At 45.6% G+C, this 24,615-nt stretch overlaps 1 protein-coding gene across 2 annotated transcripts in view; it reads right to left on the minus strand.

Moving 5' to 3' along the window:
• The window catches only part of LOC106580084 (intermembrane lipid transfer protein VPS13A), a 55,307-nt gene extending 32,324 nt beyond the window's left edge, over nucleotides 1-22,983 (minus strand). The window contains exons 1-38 of one of the 2 annotated variants that reach the window (XM_082966218.1): nucleotides 22,679-22,983; nucleotides 19,547-19,590; nucleotides 19,392-19,434; nucleotides 18,994-19,089; nucleotides 18,819-18,920; nucleotides 18,542-18,651; nucleotides 18,382-18,441; nucleotides 18,123-18,182; nucleotides 17,927-18,007; nucleotides 17,754-17,808; nucleotides 17,397-17,524; nucleotides 16,923-17,029; nucleotides 16,504-16,675; nucleotides 15,568-15,630; nucleotides 15,162-15,297; nucleotides 12,693-12,787; nucleotides 12,421-12,563; nucleotides 11,843-12,044; nucleotides 11,567-11,681; nucleotides 11,139-11,275; nucleotides 10,126-10,258; nucleotides 9,798-9,915; nucleotides 9,546-9,690; nucleotides 9,334-9,418; nucleotides 9,033-9,211; nucleotides 8,741-8,897; nucleotides 8,129-8,208; nucleotides 7,945-8,004; nucleotides 7,611-7,806; nucleotides 7,146-7,262; nucleotides 6,702-6,805; nucleotides 6,391-6,558; nucleotides 5,888-6,195; nucleotides 5,469-5,616; nucleotides 5,191-5,347; nucleotides 4,950-5,074; nucleotides 4,665-4,834; nucleotides 72-313 (exon numbers count right to left, since the gene is read on the minus strand). In XM_082966218.1, the coding sequence (XP_082822344.1) occupies nucleotides 72-313; nucleotides 4,665-4,834; nucleotides 4,950-5,074; nucleotides 5,191-5,347; nucleotides 5,469-5,616; nucleotides 5,888-6,195; nucleotides 6,391-6,558; nucleotides 6,702-6,805; nucleotides 7,146-7,262; nucleotides 7,611-7,806; nucleotides 7,945-8,004; nucleotides 8,129-8,208; nucleotides 8,741-8,897; nucleotides 9,033-9,211; nucleotides 9,334-9,418; nucleotides 9,546-9,690; nucleotides 9,798-9,915; nucleotides 10,126-10,258; nucleotides 11,139-11,275; nucleotides 11,567-11,681; nucleotides 11,843-12,044; nucleotides 12,421-12,563; nucleotides 12,693-12,787; nucleotides 15,162-15,297; nucleotides 15,568-15,630; nucleotides 16,504-16,675; nucleotides 16,923-17,029; nucleotides 17,397-17,524; nucleotides 17,754-17,808; nucleotides 17,927-18,007; nucleotides 18,123-18,182; nucleotides 18,382-18,441; nucleotides 18,542-18,651; nucleotides 18,819-18,920; nucleotides 18,994-19,089; nucleotides 19,392-19,434; nucleotides 19,547-19,590; nucleotides 22,679-22,778 (4,741 nt within the window). In that variant the 5' untranslated portion in view covers nucleotides 22,779-22,983. Of the gene's footprint in view, nucleotides 1-71; nucleotides 314-4,664; nucleotides 4,835-4,949; nucleotides 5,075-5,166; nucleotides 5,348-5,468; nucleotides 5,617-5,887; nucleotides 6,196-6,390; nucleotides 6,559-6,701; nucleotides 6,806-7,145; nucleotides 7,263-7,610; nucleotides 7,807-7,944; nucleotides 8,005-8,128; nucleotides 8,209-8,740; nucleotides 8,898-9,032; nucleotides 9,212-9,333; nucleotides 9,419-9,545; nucleotides 9,691-9,797; nucleotides 9,916-10,125; nucleotides 10,259-11,138; nucleotides 11,276-11,566; nucleotides 11,682-11,842; nucleotides 12,045-12,420; nucleotides 12,564-12,692; nucleotides 12,788-15,161; nucleotides 15,298-15,567; nucleotides 15,631-16,503; nucleotides 16,676-16,922; nucleotides 17,030-17,396; nucleotides 17,525-17,753; nucleotides 17,809-17,926; nucleotides 18,008-18,122; nucleotides 18,183-18,381; nucleotides 18,442-18,541; nucleotides 18,652-18,818; nucleotides 18,921-18,993; nucleotides 19,090-19,391; nucleotides 19,435-19,546; nucleotides 19,591-22,678 lie in introns of both variants that reach the window. The other variant, XM_082966217.1, reaches the window with a different exon arrangement.
• Between the last annotated feature and the right edge of the window lie 1,632 nt (nucleotides 22,984-24,615).

Genomic DNA, 24,615 nt, shown 5'->3' on the forward strand with positions numbered 1-24,615 from the left:
CAAACTTCACATTGTGCAAACATGACAATTGTGGCGAATATTGTGAAGTGTGACATTTGAATGTGTCATACCAGATTCCTTGGAGGCTGCGGCTGCAGTGGGTTTAGTGCTACTGCTGTTCTTGGGGGTGGCGGAGGAGAAGCCCTGCTGGCTGGCTTTGAGGAAGATGTCGGCCACAGTGAGCAGGAACTCCATGCTGGCACAGAGGTACACGTCCTGCACCACCGTGTCGAAAGAGGTGCCATCGCGGCCCTGCTTGTAGTTCACCTCCACCATCACATTCCTCTCAGCGTCCGGACGCATCGCCATCATCCTGACAGACAGAGGCCAGAGGGACAGGTGGTGAACCTTACAGCAAGGGCACAAACAACAAACCCTATAGCAGGGGCACTAACAACAAACTCTACAGCAGGGCACTGTCATGACGCTCCTGGTCAGGAATCCAAATTACAAGAAAGGAGAGCGGGGGATGTGCCATTTTTATGACACCTCACGCAAATTGTAAATATTATGAAGCAGAGAACCCTCTCCTGCTCTTCAGTACCAACCAAAGGAATGCCTTTGACCTCGAGGAAGCTTTTGCCGCCAAAACTATAATGATCAAGAAAGTAAATAATGGAACAATATTTCTAAGATAGGAATGTTAAGAATGGTCACTGGGGATCTAAATAATAATCATGTCATATTGCTTTTCATTTTGTGATGTTATTAAAAACTGTATGACCCAAATACTGTAACTTAGGAAGGAAGCCCCCTTCGGCTGTTAAGTTTCCATACAATATGAAGAATGATTAAACTATTTTTGTTAAGATATGGAGATTTTAGTTTTCATGTCCCTAAGCTACGCCCCGAATGAGGTCAGAAGAGCGTGTCAGTGTGATGGAACTGCCCTTTTTGACCAGAGTGCTTAAAAGGACTCCCTAAGAATTAAAATGCAGACCAAGACGTGAGACCGTGGTCCACACATTGAAATGGTTGCAAACTCAACACAAGGTGAAAAAAAACTCACTAGACCAAAACATTGACAGTCTGCAGCTGTGCATGTAAAAGGGATCTAGAACTTTGACTAAAGACACGAGATGAAAGGAAGAAAATCCCATCTCAGACAGAGTATCTTATGTTTCACTATATTGGATCACCCAAAATATCAGTATCACTCCGCGGCGGAGGGATACATCCGAGGTGAGGATTTACAGATTCACTCTGGTGAACACCTGTGTCACGGCTGGGGTCCGCCCCTATATATAGACCCCATGGCCTATGGATGCCTGTTTTGTGTGGTGTTCTCAGAACGCCTGCACCTGGCGTGATTGGAGGCTATGCGCGAGTGGGTGAGCCAGGCCCGGGCTCAGGCTGGGGTCGAGCTCCCTCCCTCAGGAGTGGTGCGGCAGCGAGCTGTTAGTCCCTCTACTGGGCCCAGTACCCCTCCCAGGAAGCGTGGCCGGAGCCACCACAGGCAGAGCCCATCTGCTGCCAGTCCTGGACTGGGGCATGAGTCGGACTGCTGGGACTTCGGCCAGTGGCCAGTGGTAAGCTGTTTCTGGGGGACGATGCCGGCACTGTTCACCACCGTGAACGGGGCTACCAGGCCATCAGAAGCCACCAGTGTCTCGAGAGGCTATGAGGAGCCTACTCACTTGGGTAGCCACTGCACTAGAACAGTGGTTGCTTACATCAACCATCAGGGTGGACTGAGGTCCTACCGCCTCAATCTTATAGCACGGGAGCTCCTTCTCTGGGCTGAGGGACATCTAGCGTCTACGTGCAGCGCACGTACCTTGATATCTTGAACGTAGCAGCGGATATGCTCTCCAAGGAGGGCCCGCCACCTTGGGACTGGAGCCTACATCCCCAGGTGGTGCAGCACCTGTGGGACAAGTTTGGGAGGGCGCAGATGGACCTGTTTGCCTCCCTGGACAATGCACACTGCCCCATGTGGTACTCCATGTCGTAGCCACCAGGGCCTCTGGGCTTGGATGCTCTGGCTCATGATTGGTCAGGGCTGGAGCTTACGCATTCCCCCTCATACTGGCCCAGGCGACCCTAGCTCAGCCTTCTCCTGTCCCTGTTGTCTGGGACACCTTGGCAACTGCCCCCGAGACCCGACCTACTGTTTCAGGCCGGGGGAACACTGTGGCATCCGAGACCGCACCGCCTCAGTCTGTGGGCTTGGCCGCTGAACGGCACCAATGGTCCATTTTAGGACTACAGTAAGGAAAACCATGCAGAGGGCAAAGTGACCGGCTACAACCGCAGCATACCAGTTGCGCTGGCGGTTGTTCTGCTCTTGGTGCACTGGTATTGAGGTTGTGCCCGAGTCATGCAGGGTGCAGTATGTCCTCCAATACCTGCAGTCTTGCATGGATGAGGGCTTGGCAGCCTCTACACTGAGGGTATTTGGCCGCTATATCTGCCTGCCATGTGGAGTGGATGGACAGGCCAGTGGGGCGTCTCCAGGTTTATGAAGGGGGTTTGTCGCTTTGTCCAGCTAGGACCCGCTCAATGGCGAGCTGGGATCTGGATGTGGTCTTGGCAGATTTGGCAAAGCCGCCTTTTGAACCGTTGGAGTCTGCCTCCCCGAAACACCTCTCTATGAAGGTGGTTTTCTTGGTAGCGATTACTTCCATAAAGAGGGTGGGTGGGCTCCATGCTTTTTCAGTAAGTTCTGAGTGCTACCGGATGGACCCCGGTGGTAGGAGTATATCTCTCCGCCCCAACCCTTCATTCCTCCCGAAGGCTCAATCAGACAGGCATGTGAACATCCCTTTTATGCTGTCTGCTTACGACCCCCCGACCCCTCCGGGAGGAGCGGACACGGTCAGTGAGAACAGACCAGCTTTTTGTCTGCTATGGTGAAAGAGTCCTGGGTGCTGGGCTATCAAGCAGAGGCTCTCTCACTGGATCGTGGACACGATTACGACAGCATACCGCCTGGCTGGCAGGCCAGTGCTGCGATCTGTGGTGGCACATTTAACACGAGGTGTGGCTGCGTCCTGGGCTCTACTGAGAGGAGTGCCCCTCGCTGATATCTGTGCTGTGGCCAGCTGGGCTACCTCTTGCACCTTTTGCAAGGTACTATCGGGTAACTTGATACCTCCCTCTGCGGTTGGTTCAGCAGTCCTGGGCGTCACCTCCCCTTCCACATTGACAGCCCCTGCGTCTCGGTCCAGCGCTGGGACTTCACCGCTGGCTGGACAGGTCCCTCTAGCACCGACTAAATCTGGTACGGGTATACCAATATATTGGAGTGATCCAATATAGTGAAACATAAAAGGTTACGTATGTAACCACGGTTATGTGAGCTATATGGATCCCTCCAATCCTCTACGGTGCTAGAGGTGCCTCAAAAATGATGTAGAGAACGTGTGTCGCGGCCATGGTGTCTATATATAGGGGCGGCCCCAGCCGTGAACGGGAGTGAATCTGTAAATCCACACATTTGATGTATTCCTCCGCCGCAGAGTGATACCAATATATTGGAGTGATCCATATAGCTCACATAACCGTGGTTATACACGTAACCTTCATTCTATTTGAACACTCCACTACAAGACCAAAACAGAAGGGCAATGTGACTTCCGGTGGACAACCAGAGCCTTACATCCATCGAGCCATTCCCCCGACAGATAAAGACATCTACACGTAAATACATTGCATTTCTTACCAAAACGAGCAGTGGCTCGTGTGCAAGGTATATGGTTACTGTGAGCGTAGTTACCAAATGTACGATAAATGTCCCCGCCCCCTTCTCCCTCCATTTTCCCCTCCCCCTTTTCCATCTTTGTGTAATAAGCCATCATATCTTGTCAGTCGACTAGGGACTTTTGTCTCATGTAAGTGTGTATGTGTATTCTGTGTTATTATTTAGTTCGTAAATAAATATTTAAAATAAAATTTGTGTAAAACTGAATAATCAGAAAAGGCTGGTGTTCAGAATGAGATTGATACGAGGTAATGATTAATAAGTGACATCGCTATATAACATATTTCTTTAGAGTTTAATTCGGGAGATGGTAACTATAAACATTCTCCCGTGGTGCCCCAAATTCCTAATGAGTTAATTGTTCCATGACTAATTTAATAGAGTAACAATTAAACATAGTTAGGTGATAAATAACAGACATCACATTAAATCAAAGTCACGTCACAACAGCACTCATAACAAACCCTACCTTAAGTGCACTAAATACCTTGTAATCTGTTTGTCAAATGAGGTTACATTGAGGAGCGAGACTAACTTTGTAATCATTCTATCTGTAGAATATATTCTCTCAACACAATTGGCATACTTTATCCTTACTCATGGGTTTCGATGGACTGGGAGTGAGATTAACTTAGTTGCTTTGACTATGATGGGGCTGCTAACCAAAGCCATTCATCTTAGCTGTGTGACAGTCCTATGCGAGTAGACAGATGGTGAAGCAGTGATGAACATGATCCCACGCTGAAGAACACACACTGAGCCTCGTACATCAACGCCAGCACCGAGTCACACGATCATATGTTCACAGTACACAAACATCACTCTGTGGCATCTCTCCCAGTTTTTGTGAATGTTTAAGTAGGCTCAGTACCAAATCAAATCTTATTTGTCACATACATGTGTTTAGCAGATGTTATTGAGGGTGTAGCGAAACCAAGGTAACTGTGGGTGTGTCCTCTACCTGGCAGTGATCTTCTTGACTCGGCATCTTTTGTCGTCTAGCAGGCAGTCTGTGAGTTTGACGGAGGCCTTCATGGATCCGTCTGAGAACATATGGACAGATGTAGAGATAGTCCCCAGGGTGAACTCAGCCAGCTTCAGTTGCTCATCCCTCAAGTCCAACACCTGCACCTTGGAGACACACACCAAAAAGTCTCTGTCTGTGGGCGTAAGACTATCCAAGTGGATGGAGTTTTATATGGTCAATGCCAGTGTTTGTGAAGGCGTGTAGTGGTGCAGTAGTCACCTCAGTCCCATTGGGGCTGTACAGGACCAGGGTCATGGAGTCAAACTTGAAGTCAAGTTTGAGTGTGCTCTTCAGCTTGGTGCTCTTCTGGGTCTCCACCACTGCAGCAGTTACCACCGTGTTGCCTATAGACAGGGTTCAACACAATTATAATAACAGCACAATCCCAGCAACACACATCCAGATTCAACCCAGACTGACACACTGCTGTCCTCACCGCTGGTGGGGTTAGTACCAGTACCTCCTGATGCCTGTGAGCCTTTGGTAGAGGCCGTGTCGGAGCGGTCCACTGTACGCGGAGGAGGAGGAGGAGGGGGGGAAGCAGCGTCTGACGTCTCTGACAGGTTCCCACTCAGAGTCCTCAACACCACCGTCATGTCATCCTGACCCAGGATCAGCTAGTAAGACACACACACCGTAACACTGATGCATCAACATTTCATTTCACACTAACATTTGTTCATTGAGAGTTGGCTTTAACTAACACAAACGCATACACGCCGACACACGCACACTCACGTTCATTGGTTTGAGGTGAGCAGTGATCTCTATATCGGGGATGCTGTGGTACCAGGAGGCTGACAGGTTCCTCTGGATGGACAGGTCCAGGTTGACCGGCTTCAGAAGCTGGATTTCCCCCTGAAACCTCCCCTCCTCAAAGGTGGTTCTGGACAATCAATCAATCAATCAATCAATCAATCAAACACACACACACACACACAGCTTTACAAGTTCTGATTTGCTGCACATCCGGGGACGGACCAAATATGCAAAAGTAGGTGAAATAACACAAAGATGTGTCAATAGTTAATCAACACTTCACATCCCAGTGCAAAAATTAAGTAGTCCTTTCATTGTAAAACAACAACGCATCTATGACGTTTAATTCCCATCCTTGTACATCTACAGAATGGCCTGACTACCAGTGTGTCTCTCACCTGTACATCTTGAGGTCGCTGAGGCCCACGGTCATGGTGTCCATGACGGGAGGGATCTTGACGTGCATCTGGGAGGGGACCATGGCGAAGCGGTTCTTGACCGTGACCATACCAAGGTCGGCCACGATGACGTTGGCGGAGGACGACGACTGCGGCAGGAAGACGACAGGAGCGTTGAAGTCCACGTCCAGGGAGATGCGGGTGCTGCGCTCAGCCAGCTCCATCACCCCGGTGGCCGCCTTCTCCGCTGCCTGCACAGTCACCTCAGCCAGGGCCTCCTTGGCCACCTGGAAGTTGTTGATGAAGGCCTGGGGGGAGGAGGAAAAGAAGTCAGGTCATGTTACAAAGTGCTCGTGGATCATCACAGCACTTAGGACAATCCAGGTCAATAGGTTCTGGGGCATTTTTGTACCGGTATTAGTAAAAGCACCGGTTCTCAAAGAACAGGAGAGTATTGGTTAAAAGATAGGTGGAATGAAGAAAGATGGCGGCGGGTCTCTTACCAGGATGGAGGAGACAAACTTGTTGAGGAAGATGACCTGGATGCAGCCCACCGTCAGGGTGATGCTGGTGTCCACTTTACCCATGTCTAGATAGGCGTCGCCCTCCGTGGCTTCCGTGTGGTTCACCATGCGGAAAGCAAACACCTCCTCATCGGCTATGGACACACACTAGGACACAGAATTCGTACAGAAATAACTCATTAGAAGCACACCGGCAGAAAGCTAAAAAGGAACAAATCGCAACTTCTCGGGAATGTTCCCCCTCGACTGGGAAAATAACATGTTGACAAGCGCCCTGTATCCGAGGCTACCTGCTTGTACAAAGCCTCCTTATCACAGTCCAGGATGACTATGTTCTTCAGGTTGGCCAGAACCTCTACCGCCTTTTTCCTCATCAGCACCTCCGACACCAGGCCTGGAACATAGAACAGAGGTAGAGAGAACAGGTAGAACAGAAGGAGGAGGGGTAGGACCATTCTAGAACATAGACAGGTGTTTCAGTACCAGAGACAATAAGACACGATAATCAGTGGTTTATTTATGTCTACCACAAGGTGGCACTAGCATCATTATCATCTGTGTGTGTGTGTGTGTGTGTGTGTGTGTGTGTACGCGTCCTGGCAACACATCACACAAACACACATCATTTTGATATTTGATGCCGAGGACATCATAAGTCACGCATGTAGCTGTTGACTTTATGTTGTGGACGCGTGTTGTGGGCGGGGACTTGTCTTGTGTGAGGCGGCCTTTACCCTCGATGCGAATCTCTGCTATCCTGCGGCTCTGGCCTCGGATGAAAACCTTCAGACAGTTGAGATCGGCTCTGATGTGCAAATTCACCACATCCTCAAACTTTGACTTCTTAGAAGCTAAGGAGAAGGGGGCAGAGAGACATTTATGAAAGAGCTGTTCTGTCGTCAAAACTTCAAAGAACCTTCGATGTGAAAATGATTGTTGGTGCATCAGAATACATCTAATGTCAAGTGGTCCATACAAATGGTATAGAAATGTACATTTCGTTTGCTAGCTAATCTACGTATTAGAATACGCATCTACTCAATATCTCCACATGCAACAAACATAAAGGAAGTATATGACCTAACCGATGTCCCTTCCACTTTCAACTACCTTGAATCATGAAATTGTTAATCAATATCAAAACGCAGAGAAGTCTAAGTTCCAGTAAGCAGAATCGATTCCATGAAACGGATAGTTACAAGTTTTTTTTGCCACGGCCGATTCCTCTTTCTTCTCGCCTTCCTCCCCCTCTCCCTCGTCCTCCTCGGGGATGGTGGGCAGCTCCTCCTGGCTGGGCGCCACCTCCTTGGTCGGGGGGAGGAGACTGATCAGGAAGTTCATGGCATTGAGCAGAGCCTCCGTGTGCAGGTGTATGTCCAGAGACGAGAAGTTCACCTGAGACGTCACACACAAACATACCACCTTCCCTATGAACACACACTAATACAACCAAGCAGAGAAGTGAACTCAAATCAACAACAATTCCAACTGCGGGTTAACACAGTTGAACTGTACTGTATTGCAAGACATTACCTTAACTGATTGTTCAGTGTTCTTGTACTCAGACTTGAATTCTGGCCCATTCTTATCAGCCTGAAAGAGACACTGATGCTATTAGACCTGCTCTACTGTTAAATCTACATTGAATGAAGAATGCAAGACGACAGTGTTGACTGTAGGAAGTGTTCACTGTGTGTGTGTGTGTTTGTGTGTGTACCTTAGTGTACTCCAATGTGAGGAGGTCCTCCTCTGTGTTGTCTAGAGTGGTGATCAGGTGCACTTTCTTCTCCTCTGAATCTGGACACGTTTACAAAGCCAGAAAAGCATATCACACATACACACGTCTGCAGACATGCCACACACATACAACTACCAACAACATATAACAATGTTTAATCTTATGATAGAAAAACAGTTCTGAAAGCACCAGCTGACAGAGATGAAAATCTATGTAAAAAGCGTAGAAAGAGGGGTGATCTAAAGATGCAACTAGAATGGTTAGCGAATAAACATTACTAGAACAGCGCCTTTGAACGCAGTGGACAAGGAAATAAAGTTGATTTGAAAACCAATAGAACAGGAGAGAAACGCTGGTTTCCATGGCATATAAAAAACAGCTCCAGAAAACAGACCCATTCAAGTTTGAACTACCTTTCTGGCGTCACCCCTAACGTCAGAGCTGGTGTGGATATCTAAGGCTGTAGCGAAAGGTGCATATCGCTCACTTCAACATTTACGTCAATCTGTCCAAAATTAGATCAAAAAATATTTTCCCCGATTGTGAATTTCTGCCTCAGTTGACAGCTCTACCAGCCAATCCCTCACTGACCCATGTACTCAGGGCACTCCAGGCAGATCTCTCGTAGGAACGTGTAGGATGTCATGTCGAAGGTACGCAGCTTCAGCTCGGTGCCCAGCCCCTCGATGTCCAGGTGCAACACTGTGACCTCCTCGCCTCCAGACAGACGACACAGCTGAACGGACAGCTAGACAGCAGAAGAAGAAGAAGGGGGAGGAGGTTCAAGTTCATGCACGCACACGCTCCTATACTAACAGAGTGAACGCAACTAAATGAAGTGTTTAGGTACTCTCACACACAGATGTAGATGAGTTAACCATACTTTGCTGATCTCAAACGTCATGAGGAACTCGGTCATGTTCTTCTTGGGGTCTTTCTTGACCAGACCTCTCCTCTTGACCGAGTCGGAGCGCTGCAAGGGGCTGGGCATGTTGTCGGGGAAGAACGGACGGTCTCCTATAGGAGAGCTGGGAGCATCGTAGAACAGGTCCTCCTCTGAGCCTGCGCACACACACACACACGTAATTGCCACACTGTGTATATGCGTATTAAAGTACATACATCCATTTGTAATGTGTACACAGGGCTGTGTGTGTGTGTGTGTGTGTGTGTGTGTCTCTCACCTGATTCCCATATGAGGGAGTTGCGCAATTCAGCCATGGTTGGTTTCCTGGGGGTCAGCTGAGGGGTGTACGACTGCTTTAAAGCCTGCGTCATACACACAAGCAGAGATTACACGCCACACATTGACAAGCTAATAGAAATGTATCTACACACAGACACTACAGGCAGAGTCAGCCTACAGGCAGAGATAGAGGCCCAGTAGAGTCAATACCTTGGATGTTGAGTGAGCGTTGGTGTTGCGCGGGGCCGGCCTGCTCTCTGGCAGCGGGATGCTGTCGATCAGCTCCAGCACGCCACGTACCTTATCATCAGAGATCCTCAGAGACAGGAGGGGTAGCTCCCCGGAGATTTTAAACCTGACACACACACACTTTATTCATATCATTCATCAGACAAACACCACTACACAGTGGCTGCCTGTCCATCACACCAACCCGCACCCCAACCTTTCTTTCCCTCTTACTTGGGCATGCGTGAGTCTGTGACCACCATGGCTCTGCTGAACACCACCTTGACGTCGACAGGCTCCAGGATGTGGAGGGCCGACTGCCTCAGCTTACGGGCTTTCTTCCAGTCCCCATCTAAACACACAACCACTGGCACCGTTAAGCCTCATTTATAGTCTGTCTACCTAATTACCCAACGCAAGAACACAATAAGCTACGCAAAATGTATTCCCTGCATAGTTGCGTCGCATGACATTTGTGGGCAGCAAACTTTCCGATAACTGTGTGTGTGTGTGTGTCTCCATACGCGAGTTTGCGTGTGCCTTCGTCCGTCGGCGTGCGTACCTGGTTTGCTGTAGAGGAACTGTAGGCTGCTGAGCTGGACGTCGAAGCTGTCGTAGGCCCGGGACATAATATCCTCTATAGTACTTCTCCCTACAGAGAGCTGCGGCAGCCCCTCTCTGCTCAGACTAGACACCTGATAACACAAGACGATGCCATAACACCTGGGTGAGGTCCTGATAACACAAGACAATGCCATAACACCTGGGTGAGGTCCTGATAACACAAGACGATGCCATAACACCTGGGTGAGGTCCTGATAACACAAGACGATGCCATAACACCTGGGTGAGGTCCTGTTAACACAAGACGATGCCATAACACCTGGGTGAGGTCCTGATAACACAAGACGATGCCATAACACCTGGGTGAGGTCCTGATAACACAAGACGATGCCATAACACCTGGGTGAGGTCCTGATAACACAAGACGATGCCATAACACCTGGGTGAGGTCCTGATAACACAAGACGATGCCATAACACCTGGGTGAGGTCCTGATAACACAAGACGATGCCATAACACCTGGGTGAGGTCCTGATAACACAAGACGATGCCATAACACCTGGGTGAGGTCCTGATAACACAAGACGATGCCATAACACCTGGGTGAGGTCCTGATAACACAAGACGATGCCATAACACCTGGGTGAGGTCCTGATAACACAAGACGATGCCATAACACCTGGGTGAGGTCCTGATAACACAAGACGATGCCATAACACCTGGGTGAGGTCCTGTTCATTAGGCAGGGATTGCCATTAACGGTTGCCTGGGGCAAGTCAATTAAAACAGTCAGGCAAGTGGATCCTTCTCTGTGGTCAAATTGTGTTGAAGACAACTGTTTTAATGTGTTACCTCCACTGTCCCATTTTTCTGGTGAATTTAGTGACCCACAAGAAGAAGAAGGACAAAGCCAAGTGTGCGCGATCATAATTCTCAACTTCTCCATACATCGTCTCTCAATCACTCAAGTCCGAACCGACCACTCGCACTGAGCACGTTGAAGTGACTTACCTTGAAGTGACCCAGGTCCAATAGCATGAGGTTCTGGGTGGAGTCGTAGAAGCCGGTTTGGGGAACGATCACGTAGGAGGCCATGAGGTTGACGTTCAGATCCAGAACCTTCTGGGTCTCAATCACGTACATCAGTCCTGCAGACAACGACATAGAACGGAGGGCATACTTCAACATGTTCTTACATATGGATACGACAGGGGAGGGAGGCATGCCAGTAGGAAGTATGGAGTGGAGATTGAGGTCAAAGGCTTGTATCCTGTCTGATGAATCAGAGTAAAATGTCCATAGAAAGTCCAATTAGAATAGATCTCTATGTTTGGGTCTGCAGCACACGTCAAAACAAATCTAGCGGTGCCGTGGTTTCTTGTGACAGGACAGGAGCGCGAGTGTGGCCTGTCAGTCAGAGCTAGAGGCGGGGCTCTGACCTGTGGAGGTGCGGTCTCGGAACTGCTCCAGCTTCATGAGAGTGGCGTTGGTCAGCTCGTCTAGCTGGAGGTCATCAGGGGGCGAGAAGAACGCAGACATGCTGTTCACCGTCACCTGCCGGAGAGAGAGACAGGTATCCATGTAGTTACACACACACACACACACAGGTGGTGCAGACTTTCGTTCTAACAACATGCCTGATTGAACCGAGGAACGACTGGAATACAATTATGTATACAGGACACACACACAGAAATGGACAAAAACACACTCACAGCATCATAGATGATCTCCAGAGGCTGGGACTCGACGCGAAGCCGCTGATCAGCGCTCTCGTCCAGAGGGTTGGTCTCAAACAGGATGTCCAACAAGGGGGTCCCCGTTACCGTGGCAGCCTTCCTTGACGACAGCAATGTGGGTGCCGGCCGGTTATTGGCTAGTCCTGTCACCTCAAACAGACTGAGCTGGGCCGACAGCCTGAGAGGAACAACCGCATCAGAACCAAGGGCAGAAAGAGGTGGGGAGAGAGTGGAGGCAGAGAGAGAGGGGGGGGGGGGGGGGGAGTTGGAAAAGCAGAGAGAAAAAGAGATACAGACAAACTGAGAATCGCAAAATGGTGGCACAAGAAAAAAAATAATGAAATGCCAACTATAGTGCATCCCATTGATAAAGCAATAAAACAGAGCAGGGAAGGAAGGGGAAAGTATTTAAATACAGGGTTTGTTCAGAAGCGTAAAGCGTTACCGGCATGTCAAGTAGAATTGGGCAACATGTCAGTTCTATTAATATCTATCTGCAACGTTCTGAACGTTTCACCTTAGGGAACACACCCCAGAGGGCATACTGTACTTACTTAATGGCTTGTGCTCCGGGCCTCTGGGTCAGCATGGATTTCAGATCTTCAACTGTGAGTTTGAGGATTTCATTCTGGTCCTTGTTGTCTTTCATCGAGACAGACATCCTCTCCATGTGGAAATTAATCTTCATATCCTCAAACTGCACAAACAAGACCAGAGAGAAAAAGGGAGACTGAACATTGTCCTGGATTATCTTTCTCTCTTTTGGAAGACGCCAGGGATTGCGATACTGCACTACAGTGTGGGGGAATATACAGTAGCAACTCACGTTCTTTGGCAGGTTATGATTGACAGCTATCTCACTGTAGCCGATGGCGGTGTAGAGTTTGGCCTTCTCAGCAGAAGTCATAAGCTCGTCAAAAGCTGAGGAGAATTAGAAGACAAAAAAACGTCATTCTCCATGCAATGTGGAAATGTGTCTTATGATTTACAATAACAGCATTAAAACACCAGGAGGACCTTATCAAGATTATTTCAAATCAACTTCACAAAAAAGGTCATACGAAGTGCAAAATGCGGTTCCAAGTGCACGGTTAAATCAAAGTCAACAACATCTTCATCCACATTTTGTATGCGAGTAGTCATATCGTACGGAGAGAAAAAAAATGTATCACGACACCTGCGATAGAAACAGGAAGTTCATAAAATGCCGACAGATCATTTGCTCGTGCTCTCTTTTTGTGTCTGTAAAATAAATGATGCGAGAAATGGCGGTGGAAACGCTACAGATATACATGAACATCTTCCAAAACCATCATAATGAGAACCTTGTCATCAACATGATTCAATACTTCATAAGGGTGGGACAGGACAAGTTAAAATGCACAATTGGAAATATTTTTGTCCAGTGTTTTTTATTCGTGGTTCTGGAGACTCACAGGGTCCGCAGGTTTTTTACCTCCAGCCCAACATCAACACCATTGACTCAACCAATCCACTAGATTTCGTTTAAAGGTTATTTTATTGTCATGACCGTCTTCATCGATAATGGTTGGTTATACGGTAATTGTGTCAGCCCTAGTTACACACCCCATGGTTCCCCAGGACCAGGATTGAAGAACACTGTTCATCAAAACTAGTAACTGCAGCGCATTGGCACGCTCCTGACACACTGATGACCAGCTGAATGATTGGCCCGGTGGTCTTTGCATTATCATAGGGGGTGGATTCGGAAAGTATTTCCGACCCCTTGACTTATTCCACATTTTGTTTTGTTACAGCCTGAATTCAAAATGGATTCAATTGATTAGTTTTTTTCCCCTCACTCATCTACACACAATACCCCATAATGACAAAGTGAAAACATATTTTTATTTTATGAAAAACAAAAATATCTAATTTACATAAGTACTGTGTTCACACCCCTGAGTCAATACTTTGTAGAAACACCTTTAGCAGTGAATACAGCTGTGAGTCTGTCTGGGTAAGTCTAAGAGCTTTCAACATCTGGATTGTGCAACATTTGCCCATTATTCTTTTCAAAATTCTTCAAGCTCTGTCAAATTGGTTGTTGATCATTGCTAGTCAACCATTTTCAGGTCTTGCCATAGATTTAAAGTAAAAACTGTAACTCGTCCACTCAGGAACATTCACTGTCTTCTTGGTAAGCAACTCCAGTATAGATTTGGCCTTGTGTTTAGGTTATTGTCCTGCTGAAAGGTGAATTCATCTCCTAGTGTCTGATGGAAAGCAGACAACCACATTTTCCTCCGTTTCTTTTTTTATCCTGAAAAACTCCCATCCTTAACGATTACAAGCATACCTATAACATGATGCAGCCACCACCATGCTTGAAAACATGGAGAGTGGTACTCAATAATATGTTGTATTGGATTTGCCCCAAACATAACACTTTGTATTCAGGACAAAAAGCTAATTGCTTGCCACATTTTTTGCAGTATTATTTTGGTGCCTTGTTGCAAACAGGATGCATGTTTTGGAATATTTGTATTCTGTACAGGCTTCCTTCTTTTCACTCTGTCAGTTAGGTTACTATTAGGAGTAACAACAATGTTGTTGATCCATCCTCAGTTTTCTCCTATCACATCCATTAAAAACTCTGTCATTGTTTTAAAGTTACCATTGGCCTTATGATGAAATCCCTGAGCGGTTTCCTTGCTCTCTGGCAACTGAGTTAGGAAGGACGCCTGTATCTTTGTAGTGACTGGGTGCATTGATACACCATTCAAAGTGTAATTAATAACTTCACCATGCTCAAAGGGATATTCAATGTCTGCTTTTATTTATTTTTTTTATAATCTACCAATAGGTACCCTTCTTTGTGAGGTATTGGAAAACCTCCCTGGTCTTTATGGTAGAATGTGTGTTTGAAATTCACTGCTCGACTGAGGGACCTTACAGATAATTGTATGTGTGGGGTACAGAGATGAGGTAGTCATTCAAAAATCATGTTAAACACTATTATTGCACCCAGAGTGACTCCATGCAACTTATTATGTGACTTGTTAAGCACGTTTTTACTGCTGAACTTATATAGGCTTGAATACTTACTGACTCAAGACCTTCCAGCTTTTCATTTTGTAATAAAAAATAAAAAAACATAATTCCACTCTGACATTATGAGGTGTCGTGTGTAAGAAAAAAATGAATATAAAATGTATCAATTTTAAACTCAGGCTGTAACAAAATGTGGAAAAAGCCATGAGGTGTTAATACTTCCTCAAGGCACTGCATGTACAAAACGGAGCATGGTGATTGGCTACGCGGGCGATCTCACCTCCGGTCTTGACCTCCTTGGCCTCGGCGCCACCGTCTCCTGACCAGCCAGACCACATCCAGCCCAACCAGCCCTGAGATTCCTCCTCCTCCACCTTCACCCCCGGACGGAAGATACGCAGACCCGCTTTGCTTGCCTGGAACAACCGACCAGCGCCAGTCACAGTCTATACATCACACTTCAGCCTCAACCACTAGCTAGAACCACTGTTAGTTCCACTGTGACCACTGACCAGGTGTTGCACTGGTGGTTACGCTACGGCAGTGTGACTGAGTAGGGTCATTTCAGTCATGCTTTTCTGCCATTTTGAACAAATGAGTTAGTAGACAGACATAACTGAATACAGTACGTACAGAGAAGATGGATAGTTCGTCAGGGATTATTCAACAAATTTCTCAATCCGTACCTCCATCTCAGCTTGCTGCCTGGCCAGAGTGATGTTAAAAATATCCAGAGTCCGCTCAGGCTCCTGGGCACACGGCAAGAAAGATGGATCGACTCGTCCATTAAAACAGTTCCCTGACCGTTAAGGGAATCCATCAATTACTTAAAAAGGTAGACTCAGCAAAATACGGAGAAAAAAAAAAAGTATGAAATGTATGCATTCACTACTGTAAGTCGCTCTGGATAAGAGCGTCTGCTAAATGACTCAAATGTAAAACGTAAATGTAAAATGACGTTGCCATGAGCAGCACCGCAGATACTGAGATGAGCGAGATGCAAGACTTCGCTCTCACAGTCACACACAGTATCTGTGTGCACAGGTTCACTTCACGCTGTTACAGCTTGGTAGCTAGGGGACCAAAACAGGGGAGAAAAAGAGCTTCGTGCTTCAACGCTCTTAGTTGTTGTGGAAATTGGCCCACTATGCGGTTTACTTTCTGCATCTACGTCATGTTGCTGAGTCTACCTTTAATGTCCATCATAAATCAATGCAGCAGAGTAGATACAAAGACTGGGGATGCAACTCAGAGCATGAGGACTAGGCCCTTCTCAATCTCCACCACACCTGGGTTCAAATAGCATTTTGTTTTCTTTCAAATAGTTTGAGCACTTGATTGAGCCTAGCTGGTGTGCCAGATGAGCAGGATTTGCACTTTGAGGACTATGCCATAGGTCCAATTACAGACATGCAGGCTCAATCAAGCACTGCTCAAGTTTTGAAAAAAAACAAATACTATTTGAACTCAGGTCTGGGTTGCACTCATTAGGGAATGCAACCGAAAACTATTCAAAACGGATAATGTTAATGAGTGTTTCTTAATTCCCAGGTAGTTCTCCCTGTTTCAGTCCATTGTCTTCCATTTGGTGCCTAATGAACATCACCCTGATCTTTACACACCTCCAATTCCCTGAGCTGCTTCTCAGTGGGCTTCTTGCTGGTGATCTTGGCCTTGTAGAGCTCTCTGTAGTGCTTGACTGTCTGCCGGTGGCAGCGGATGTGCTGCCATGACCACATGTGCAGCCGCGGTTTCACGTCCACCTCCATGATGCCTGTGATCACATACTGCCACCTGCATGACATACACAAGCAGTGACACAGTCACTACGGAACAAGCATGTGTACATCACATTTCCTTCAATCGATTTGAGCTATCGTATCTAATAATATTATACTGGACGGCATAAAACATAACAACGATCAACCAAATGCATTCAGTCATTCACCATCTAAACATCAACAATAACCAACATTTTTGTCGTTGTGACAATTTTTAGTAGAGGAAAGAATTGTAAGTAAAAGAAAAAGTGTGAGCTGACCATAGATAGGCGTTGGTGTGCACGTGGACTTGCGGCCGGTATTTCCTGTAGGGCAGGTTGCGTGACATCATATCCACTGACCCCAGGAGCTCCAGAATGCTGATGTACTGGAGAGAAGGAAGGGGTGAGAGTTCAGGGGAAAACAATAAGCCAGTGACTTTAAAAATGTGTCGAAATTCGAACTCTGGGCAACGCTCATAATGCAAAAGAGCATAGATCTGTGCAAAAATAAAAATACTGTAACACTTCAAATAGAAGGGATGGTATATAATCCAATGCGAGTTCCGATTGGGTGAATGGCATGCATCAGTTTACTTCACTGTGGTTAAATAGTCATCCTATGCACATTGTTGAAGAAATTTTCCAAATTAAATCAGGCTGCAGATTTAAATGATTTTTATGGTACTTTCCTGTGCTCTTTTGCACGATGAAAATGTTGCATCTTTCTCTCTCTCTCATATCTCCCTCCATCACCTGTGGTCTGTTGAGCTCCACGGCCACCTCTCTTAGGTTGACCACCAGGTCCACCTTGGGAGAGGAGAAGTCCACATCTGACCGGGGGTTCATGCGCAGCTTCGCATCAGCCGTTATCGGTCGAAAAACTGCCAGCAACGAACAGGAAAATAAGGTTATTAATATGATACAGAATTAAACAACAATTCCACCGTGGGCCTTCGTAATGAGAAGATATCTTCAATTACAATAAAAACTCCAAGGACTACACTGACTGAGATTTGAATCCCTGTATCAGGTGGGTGACAACATGACTATCAAGACTCCGATCCAGACGTGAATGATGTCACACCCCTATATCGACTGGGTGACACTCACTGAAATCGTGGTTCATGGGAGTGGAACCCCCCGGGATGCTGTCCTGGAGGCATCGCTGTGGAAATGCGACAGACAGGAAGAGATGCCTCGTTAGACGTCATTGATAGACATAATCACTCACTTAAGGGACCTGCCGCTCCGCGACAGCACTGAATGATGGCACTGTGACTCACCAGGGCCTCATCTGGCATGTGATTGGAGTACAGCATCGAGTTCACGTTCCAGTAAGCAAAGAGATTGTCCAACTGGACAAGCTGAGGAGAGGAAAAAGCATAACAGAAAACAGCTTAGAATGCTGTTGACAGTAGAACAGTGTCATAATGGATGTAAAACGCATGTACAGTATATCAATTGCTGTGGACTGACTACCTTGAAAAACAGCTTGGCTTTCTCATCCAGGAGACAAGGCATCCAATTCTCATCTGCTGTCTGTGGGGTCACAGTTATGGGGTTGAGACGTTACGTGATATGCATTCAGGGTCAGACCAGAAACAGATCATAAACCTGACCACAACAAAGATCTCATATCCCACATCCAGACCTTAACTGAACTGAACCAGTGTATTTGAGCTTGTAGATCATCTCCAATGAAGGACCGATTTCACGAGGTCGGGGCCTCACGCATTACCTGAAGGCTGAGGTTCTGCAGTGACACTCCAAATGAAAAGGGGCAATTGGGGTTCGTGACCTGAGAGAGTGAGAGAAGTGTTACAGTAATGAAATACCGGAATAATATACTCATTTAAAATGTTGTATTACAACTGTAGTACACTGGGTAGAATACACACATCATCCTCATAGCGGACGTGGATGTTGGAGATCTTCACTTGAAGGTTCTTGATCACCTGCGTCACAAGTTTCTCCACAAAGGTGTCCTGCTTCTCAAGTGCAGGGTTATCTGTGGAACCAAATAACACATTCCAGTACATGCATTCAAGTCACAGTCCTGAGTCTGTTTTAGCCCGATGCTAGCGCTGCAACTCAATGACATTATGATGACATCTATTTAAGAGCGGTTTGAAGATGTAATGAAAGCATGACTCAGACAGACACATGAACTCTGACCTTGTTCCGCTGCTTTCTGTTTGGTCTCTTCGATCCTCTGCAGCTCCCTCTGGCGAGCCTCCTGGAGCTGTTTCTCCTCCTTCTCGGCATCATACTTTATACCTGAAACACACAAACATTAACACACACACACACACACACACACACACACACACACAACAGCTAGGTTTCTTACTGGCTGTGGGCACGATGAGTAGGTAGACTCCATCCAGTGTGGCTTCCACTGACTGGGTGTACAGATTCTTCCATGGAATCTTCAACTCCAAGCGTCCTGACAGAACCACACACACACACAGTTAATAGGAAAAAGGTTGAAGAGTGAGAAAGATAGAGAGGTATGGTAATGTATGGTAATGGTAGGAGGTGGTCCCGTGTGGCTCAGTTGGTAGAGCATGGTGTTTGCAACGCCAGGGTTGTGGGTTCGATTCCCACGGGGGTCCAGTACGGGGGAAAAAAGATGTATGAAATGTATGCATTCACTACTGTAAGTCGCTCTGGATAAGAGCGACTTACAGTAGTAAGACTAAAATGTAAAAATGAGGTGTTGGGTTGGGTCATCTGGACAAATCTTACCTATATGCCCTGCTCTTACTTTAAAAGGAATGTCAAGTTGACTCTGAAACAAGAAGAAAAGTATTCAGCACAATACAATGTGAATCTACCTACATAATTAACATTTAACCACTGATACATGTAGTAGTAGGCCTAGCCATTCATTTCAAACATACCAAGGCATTTTCCTTTATTTCAAGATTTCTGAGCACTGCATCACCTAGGGAAAAAAATAGAAAAAAAAACATTTGTTTAAAGGGCGACTGCACTTCCTGATTTGGCCTCTTTTTGAAGATTACTCGCTAATGCTAGCGGCCATGACTGAAGCCAAACGAGAGTTGTCTTATTCTTGGGGCTGTGGTTTGATGTAGGTGTGTTATGTTTGCATATCGTACCCTGGCAGGTACTGTTGTTTGCCCCTCCTGAGTCACTGTAGCAACAACAGCCACTTCCTCAAAAAAAAGTCACTTCCTTAAAATAGTCAAGGTAAATCAAGAAATATGTCATTCACTGACGTTTTTGCCGAGGAGGTCTTAGTCGCGCAATTTTACATCTAGCTAAGATACTTGGTGCAGTATTTCTCAAGTTAAAACATTTACATGAAAAACTGCATACAGTCTATTCAGTCGGGAAAGTCTGGCTGTGCGCTCAGGACTGAATTCTTAGAACAATAACATATCTACAACTTCATTATCTGCAAGCTGTCAAACTATCGTAAATAAAGCACAAGCTACACGTTTATCAGTGCCCCAAACCACTTGCTAGCTAGGTAAATTCCAACTCTGTGTTTGTCAATGAAGCTACCAGGTAGTCGCTAGCAGTCAGGCCACAATCAGCTTATCAAGTCACTGGCCATGTGTGTACTTCAGTGTTGTTTTGTACAACTGTCTAACTATTACCAGAATGCGTATCTGTCTCTCAGTGTTTCGTAGGGAATCATGTTACAAAACAGGTCGCGAATGTGTTTTGGAAAATGAATAAAGTTGCAGTTGGGACAACTTGTCAATGATCGGCTCAATTCAAAAAGCGGCAGACTCAAGTGATTGACACTATCAAACACACGAGTAAGTAGCCACTCAATAAAGGGCTAAGGCCAAGGGTTATTTTAACATAGGCGGCTCGTTGTCTTACGTAAACAAGTCTGAGGCGCTGCATAATGTGTAGGTCTGTCTCACTGTCCGGAGGTTCTGACTTATGATTGGATAGAGCTCACACCGCTGATAAGCAGCTGTGCTGATTGCGCTCTCTCTTTTGTTAGTGTGCACCATCGTAATCCATGCCCAAACCTCCAGTAACTCAGTTTTAGAAGTGACTGACTGACCAAAATGATCCTATTTACACTTTGTAGTCAATTTTGACACTATAATTAATGTTTGACTTATACCAATGCCACATTGGCTGCTTAAAACCAGATAAGTTTGTTCTAAGAGGCAGTTGACCTTTAAAATGATTCAATAAGCACCGATACATGAATATACACTGAGTGTACAAAACATTATGAACACCTGCTCTTTCCATGACAGGTAAAAGCTATGATCCCTTATTGATGTCACTTGTTAAATCCACTTCAAATCAGTGTACATGAAGGAGAGGAGACAGGTTAAAAGAAGGATTGTTAAACCTTTAGACAATTGAGACGTGGATTGTGCATGTGTGCCATTCAGAGGGTGAATGGGAAAGAAAATATGTAATTGCCGCTGAACATGATACGGTAGTAGGTGCCAAGCACAACGGTTTGTGTGAAGAAGCGCAACACTGTTTTTTTTTTTTTAAACGCTGAAAAGTTTGTGTGTATCAAGAATGGTCCACTACCCAACAGACATCCTGCCAACTTGACACAACTGTGGGAAGCAACATGGGGCCAGCATCCCTGTGGAACGCTTTCCACACCTTGTAGAGTCCATGCCCCGACGAATTGAGGCAAAAAGGGGAGGGGTGCAACTCAATATTAGGAAGGTGTTTAATGTTTTGTACACTCAGCGTACTTCACAAAAAAAATGCATAGTAACCTGATGTTGGAAACATATGTCCTAGCCTAAGCTGACAAATAACAGCCTAATTCCACTGTACATCTTCCATCCAAAGCAAATATTGGCAAGCGGCGCAGTATGTTATCATGTGCCCAGATAGTCTTCACAGAGCCCGCATTTCAGTAGACAATTTTGTGCTTCGTCTGTTGGCAAGATGTCAGGCCTTGGACTTACAATAAATTATCTCCAAGTATCATATCTTTCTAAAATGAAATATGCCTAGATACTGTTTAGGCCAGTGGTCACCAACTGGTCATCGTGATTTAATACTGCCACTTTAATAATGTTTACATATCTTGCATTACTCATCTCATATGTATACTGTATTTCATACTATCTTGCCTATGCTGCTCAGTCATCACTCATCCATATATTCTTATTCCATCCCTTAGATTTGTGTGTATTAGGTAGGTGTTGTGGAATTGTTAAGAATACTTGTTAGATATTACTGAGGTCAGGACTAGAAGCACAAGCATTTCGCTACACTAGCAATAAATAACATCTGCTAACCATGTGTATGTGACAAATCAAATTTGATTGTTGCTCCGAGACATTTACCCTTCACAATAAGAGCACTTACAGTTGACCGGGGCAGCTCTAGCAGGGCAGAAATTTGGCAAACTGACTCGTTGGAAAGGTGGCATCCTATGACGGTGCCACGCTTAAAGTCAATGAGTTCTTCAGTAAGACCATTCTACTGCCAACGTCTATGTAGATTGCATAGTTGTGTGCTCGATTTTATACACCTGTCAGCAAAGGGTGTGGCTGAAATAACCGAATCCACAAATTTTAAGGGGTAATTTTGTGTATAGTGTAGCTATCTACATAGCTACACTACACTATGGCCTTCCCTGTGGCTCAGTTGGTAGAGCATGGTGTTTGCAATGCCAGGGTTGTGGGTTCGATTCCCACGGGGGGCCAGTACAAAAAAATATATATGTATATATAAAATGCATGAAATGAAAATTAAATGTATGCATTCACTACTGTAAGTCGCTCTGGATAAGAGCGTCTGCTAAATGACTTAAATGTACAAATATCTAACTAGGTTAGCTGGCAGATTCAAGCTAACGTTAGCCAATTTAGCTAGCTAGCTAAAACTAATATACTGTAGCTAGCCAGTTGACTACAAAACCTTGCTAACAAATAAGCAAGTACTGTCTAATGCTAACATCTAAGACGACAATCATGACAGTGACAGCTGCAGGTTTCTGAACTGACGTTTAGCTAACTAGCTAGGGTGGCTAGCAAGGAAGCTAACCGTAACACAATCGTTACCTCCCCAAATCCCGAGCTTGAGTTGTGAGCTGTCAAGGTTTACAACGTAATCCCCTAAAAACCTGTTTAGGACATCTACCACCACGCTTTCGAAGACCATGTTGCTGTTTCGTTCACCTCTCGGTCACCATGTTTACGTTCAGTTTTTAACGCATAACTCGCTCGCCTGTCGATAGTAAATGACAGCTGCTTGGTCCTGTTTCTTGAAATATCCAACGACGCTCGGTCACATGGACGGTCTTGACGCCATGTGGTTGCGTCAATAGATTATTCTCTTTGGAGTATCCCAATGCAAAATAGTCCGTGGCAGAATAGGAACCATAATTATGGTCCATGATTCACAGGGGGCCCTAATTAGTGGTGAACAGGTAGAAACGTGCGGTCATGGCCAGAAAGGTTGCAGCTTTCTTTAAAATGAACGTCACGCCTAGGTCACACCTACGGTGTTTGTGCAAAATGGTTCTCAGGTGGCATCATCTGGACATGTGTGCACCAAAATTTCAACATACACCTTCTGCTTCCATTTCTGTCAAGCTGTAGCAGAAGGTGAACGTTGAACTTGTGTTGCACACATCCAGACGATGCTGCATACCTAGCGAGTGTTGTAGGTGTGATCGATGAGTCAGAGTTGTCGGTTCATAGCAGTTTATGAGAATTAACATATCAGGTTAGATAATTAAATTAGGAAAAGGTTTAGGTAAAATGGAGAACATTTCAACTTTTGACTTTAATTTGACAAAATCTGGATACCTTCTAGCCATGACCCAAGTATGGGTGACTTATATAGATAGAGGACTCGTCTTTATGTTTGTGCCATTGTAAGGTCTGTGACAGCATGGGCAGCGCCATTGATACCTCGATCACATCTACAGTGTTTTTGCGCAAAATGGTATGCAGCATCATCTGGATATATGTGCAACAAAAGTACTGCACCGCTGCATCTCAGCCTTGTGTGTGACTGATTAAGACTAAAGCCGTGGACTTCGAAGATCAGGTTGCTTTAATATATCAGAGTTCACTCTCCTGCATCCAAAAGAAAAGACAGAACATTTGTAGAGCACAAATATGTTCTGCCAAACTTTGCCTCTCTCCAAGTGCAGCAAAATTACTTTAGAATACAAAAGTGAGAACAGCCTCTCCTTATAATGCATCAACACAACGCTCATTTTACATAGATAAAACCTCATACCTGCATCCAAAAGAAAAGGCAAAACATTTGTAGAGAACAAATATGTTCTGCCAATCTTTGCTTCTCTCTACAACATAGACGCACAATACACAATAGCTACAATAACACATAGAGTACCTTAGCTAGCTAGTAACCACATGTTGAATTCAGAATGTTAATATCATCCTAACAAGTACAATTACAATAGCATCTTTACAATACCATCTACTTATGAGTAAACTAAATATACAACATTATTCATGACTCTGTACTTAAAGGAATCTAACTTTCCTGAACATGACAGAAAAAGTGTGCCTAACTCTCCTAGTGGATTAAAATGATTTGAGCACGAGCACGCAGGGCAAAAGGTAAGTATGCGCTCCCTTATTTCCCAGGATGCAGGCATGCATTATAACAAATCACCATGCTATATTAATATATGAACAGGTTGAAATTCACAAAGTATTTTAACAACTGTTACATATGCACCACACAGAACGCACTGCAACTGCCTCTGCAACTCAATGCTGCAAGGCAAACGCAGCGTTCCATTGGAAATGAATGTACTTCTGGTGAACCAAAATGCAAAAACTGTCGGTGTGATTGAGGCATGAGGCTACAACCAAGGGCCCAGTGTTCCGGCCCAGAAGCATGGTTTCGACTTCTCCTACAGGTTTGCTTCGGTACTGCAGTTTAACTGATGCCCGGCCCAGAAAGACAATTTCCGTAGAGGGCCACATAGAGAAATCAGACTAGAAAATTCCTCTAA

This window comes from Salmo salar, chromosome 20, assembly GCF_965601325.2.
Source record: "Salmo salar chromosome 20, fSalSal1, whole genome shotgun sequence".
NCBI classification, from domain to species: Eukaryota; Metazoa; Chordata; class Actinopteri; order Salmoniformes; family Salmonidae; genus Salmo; species Salmo salar.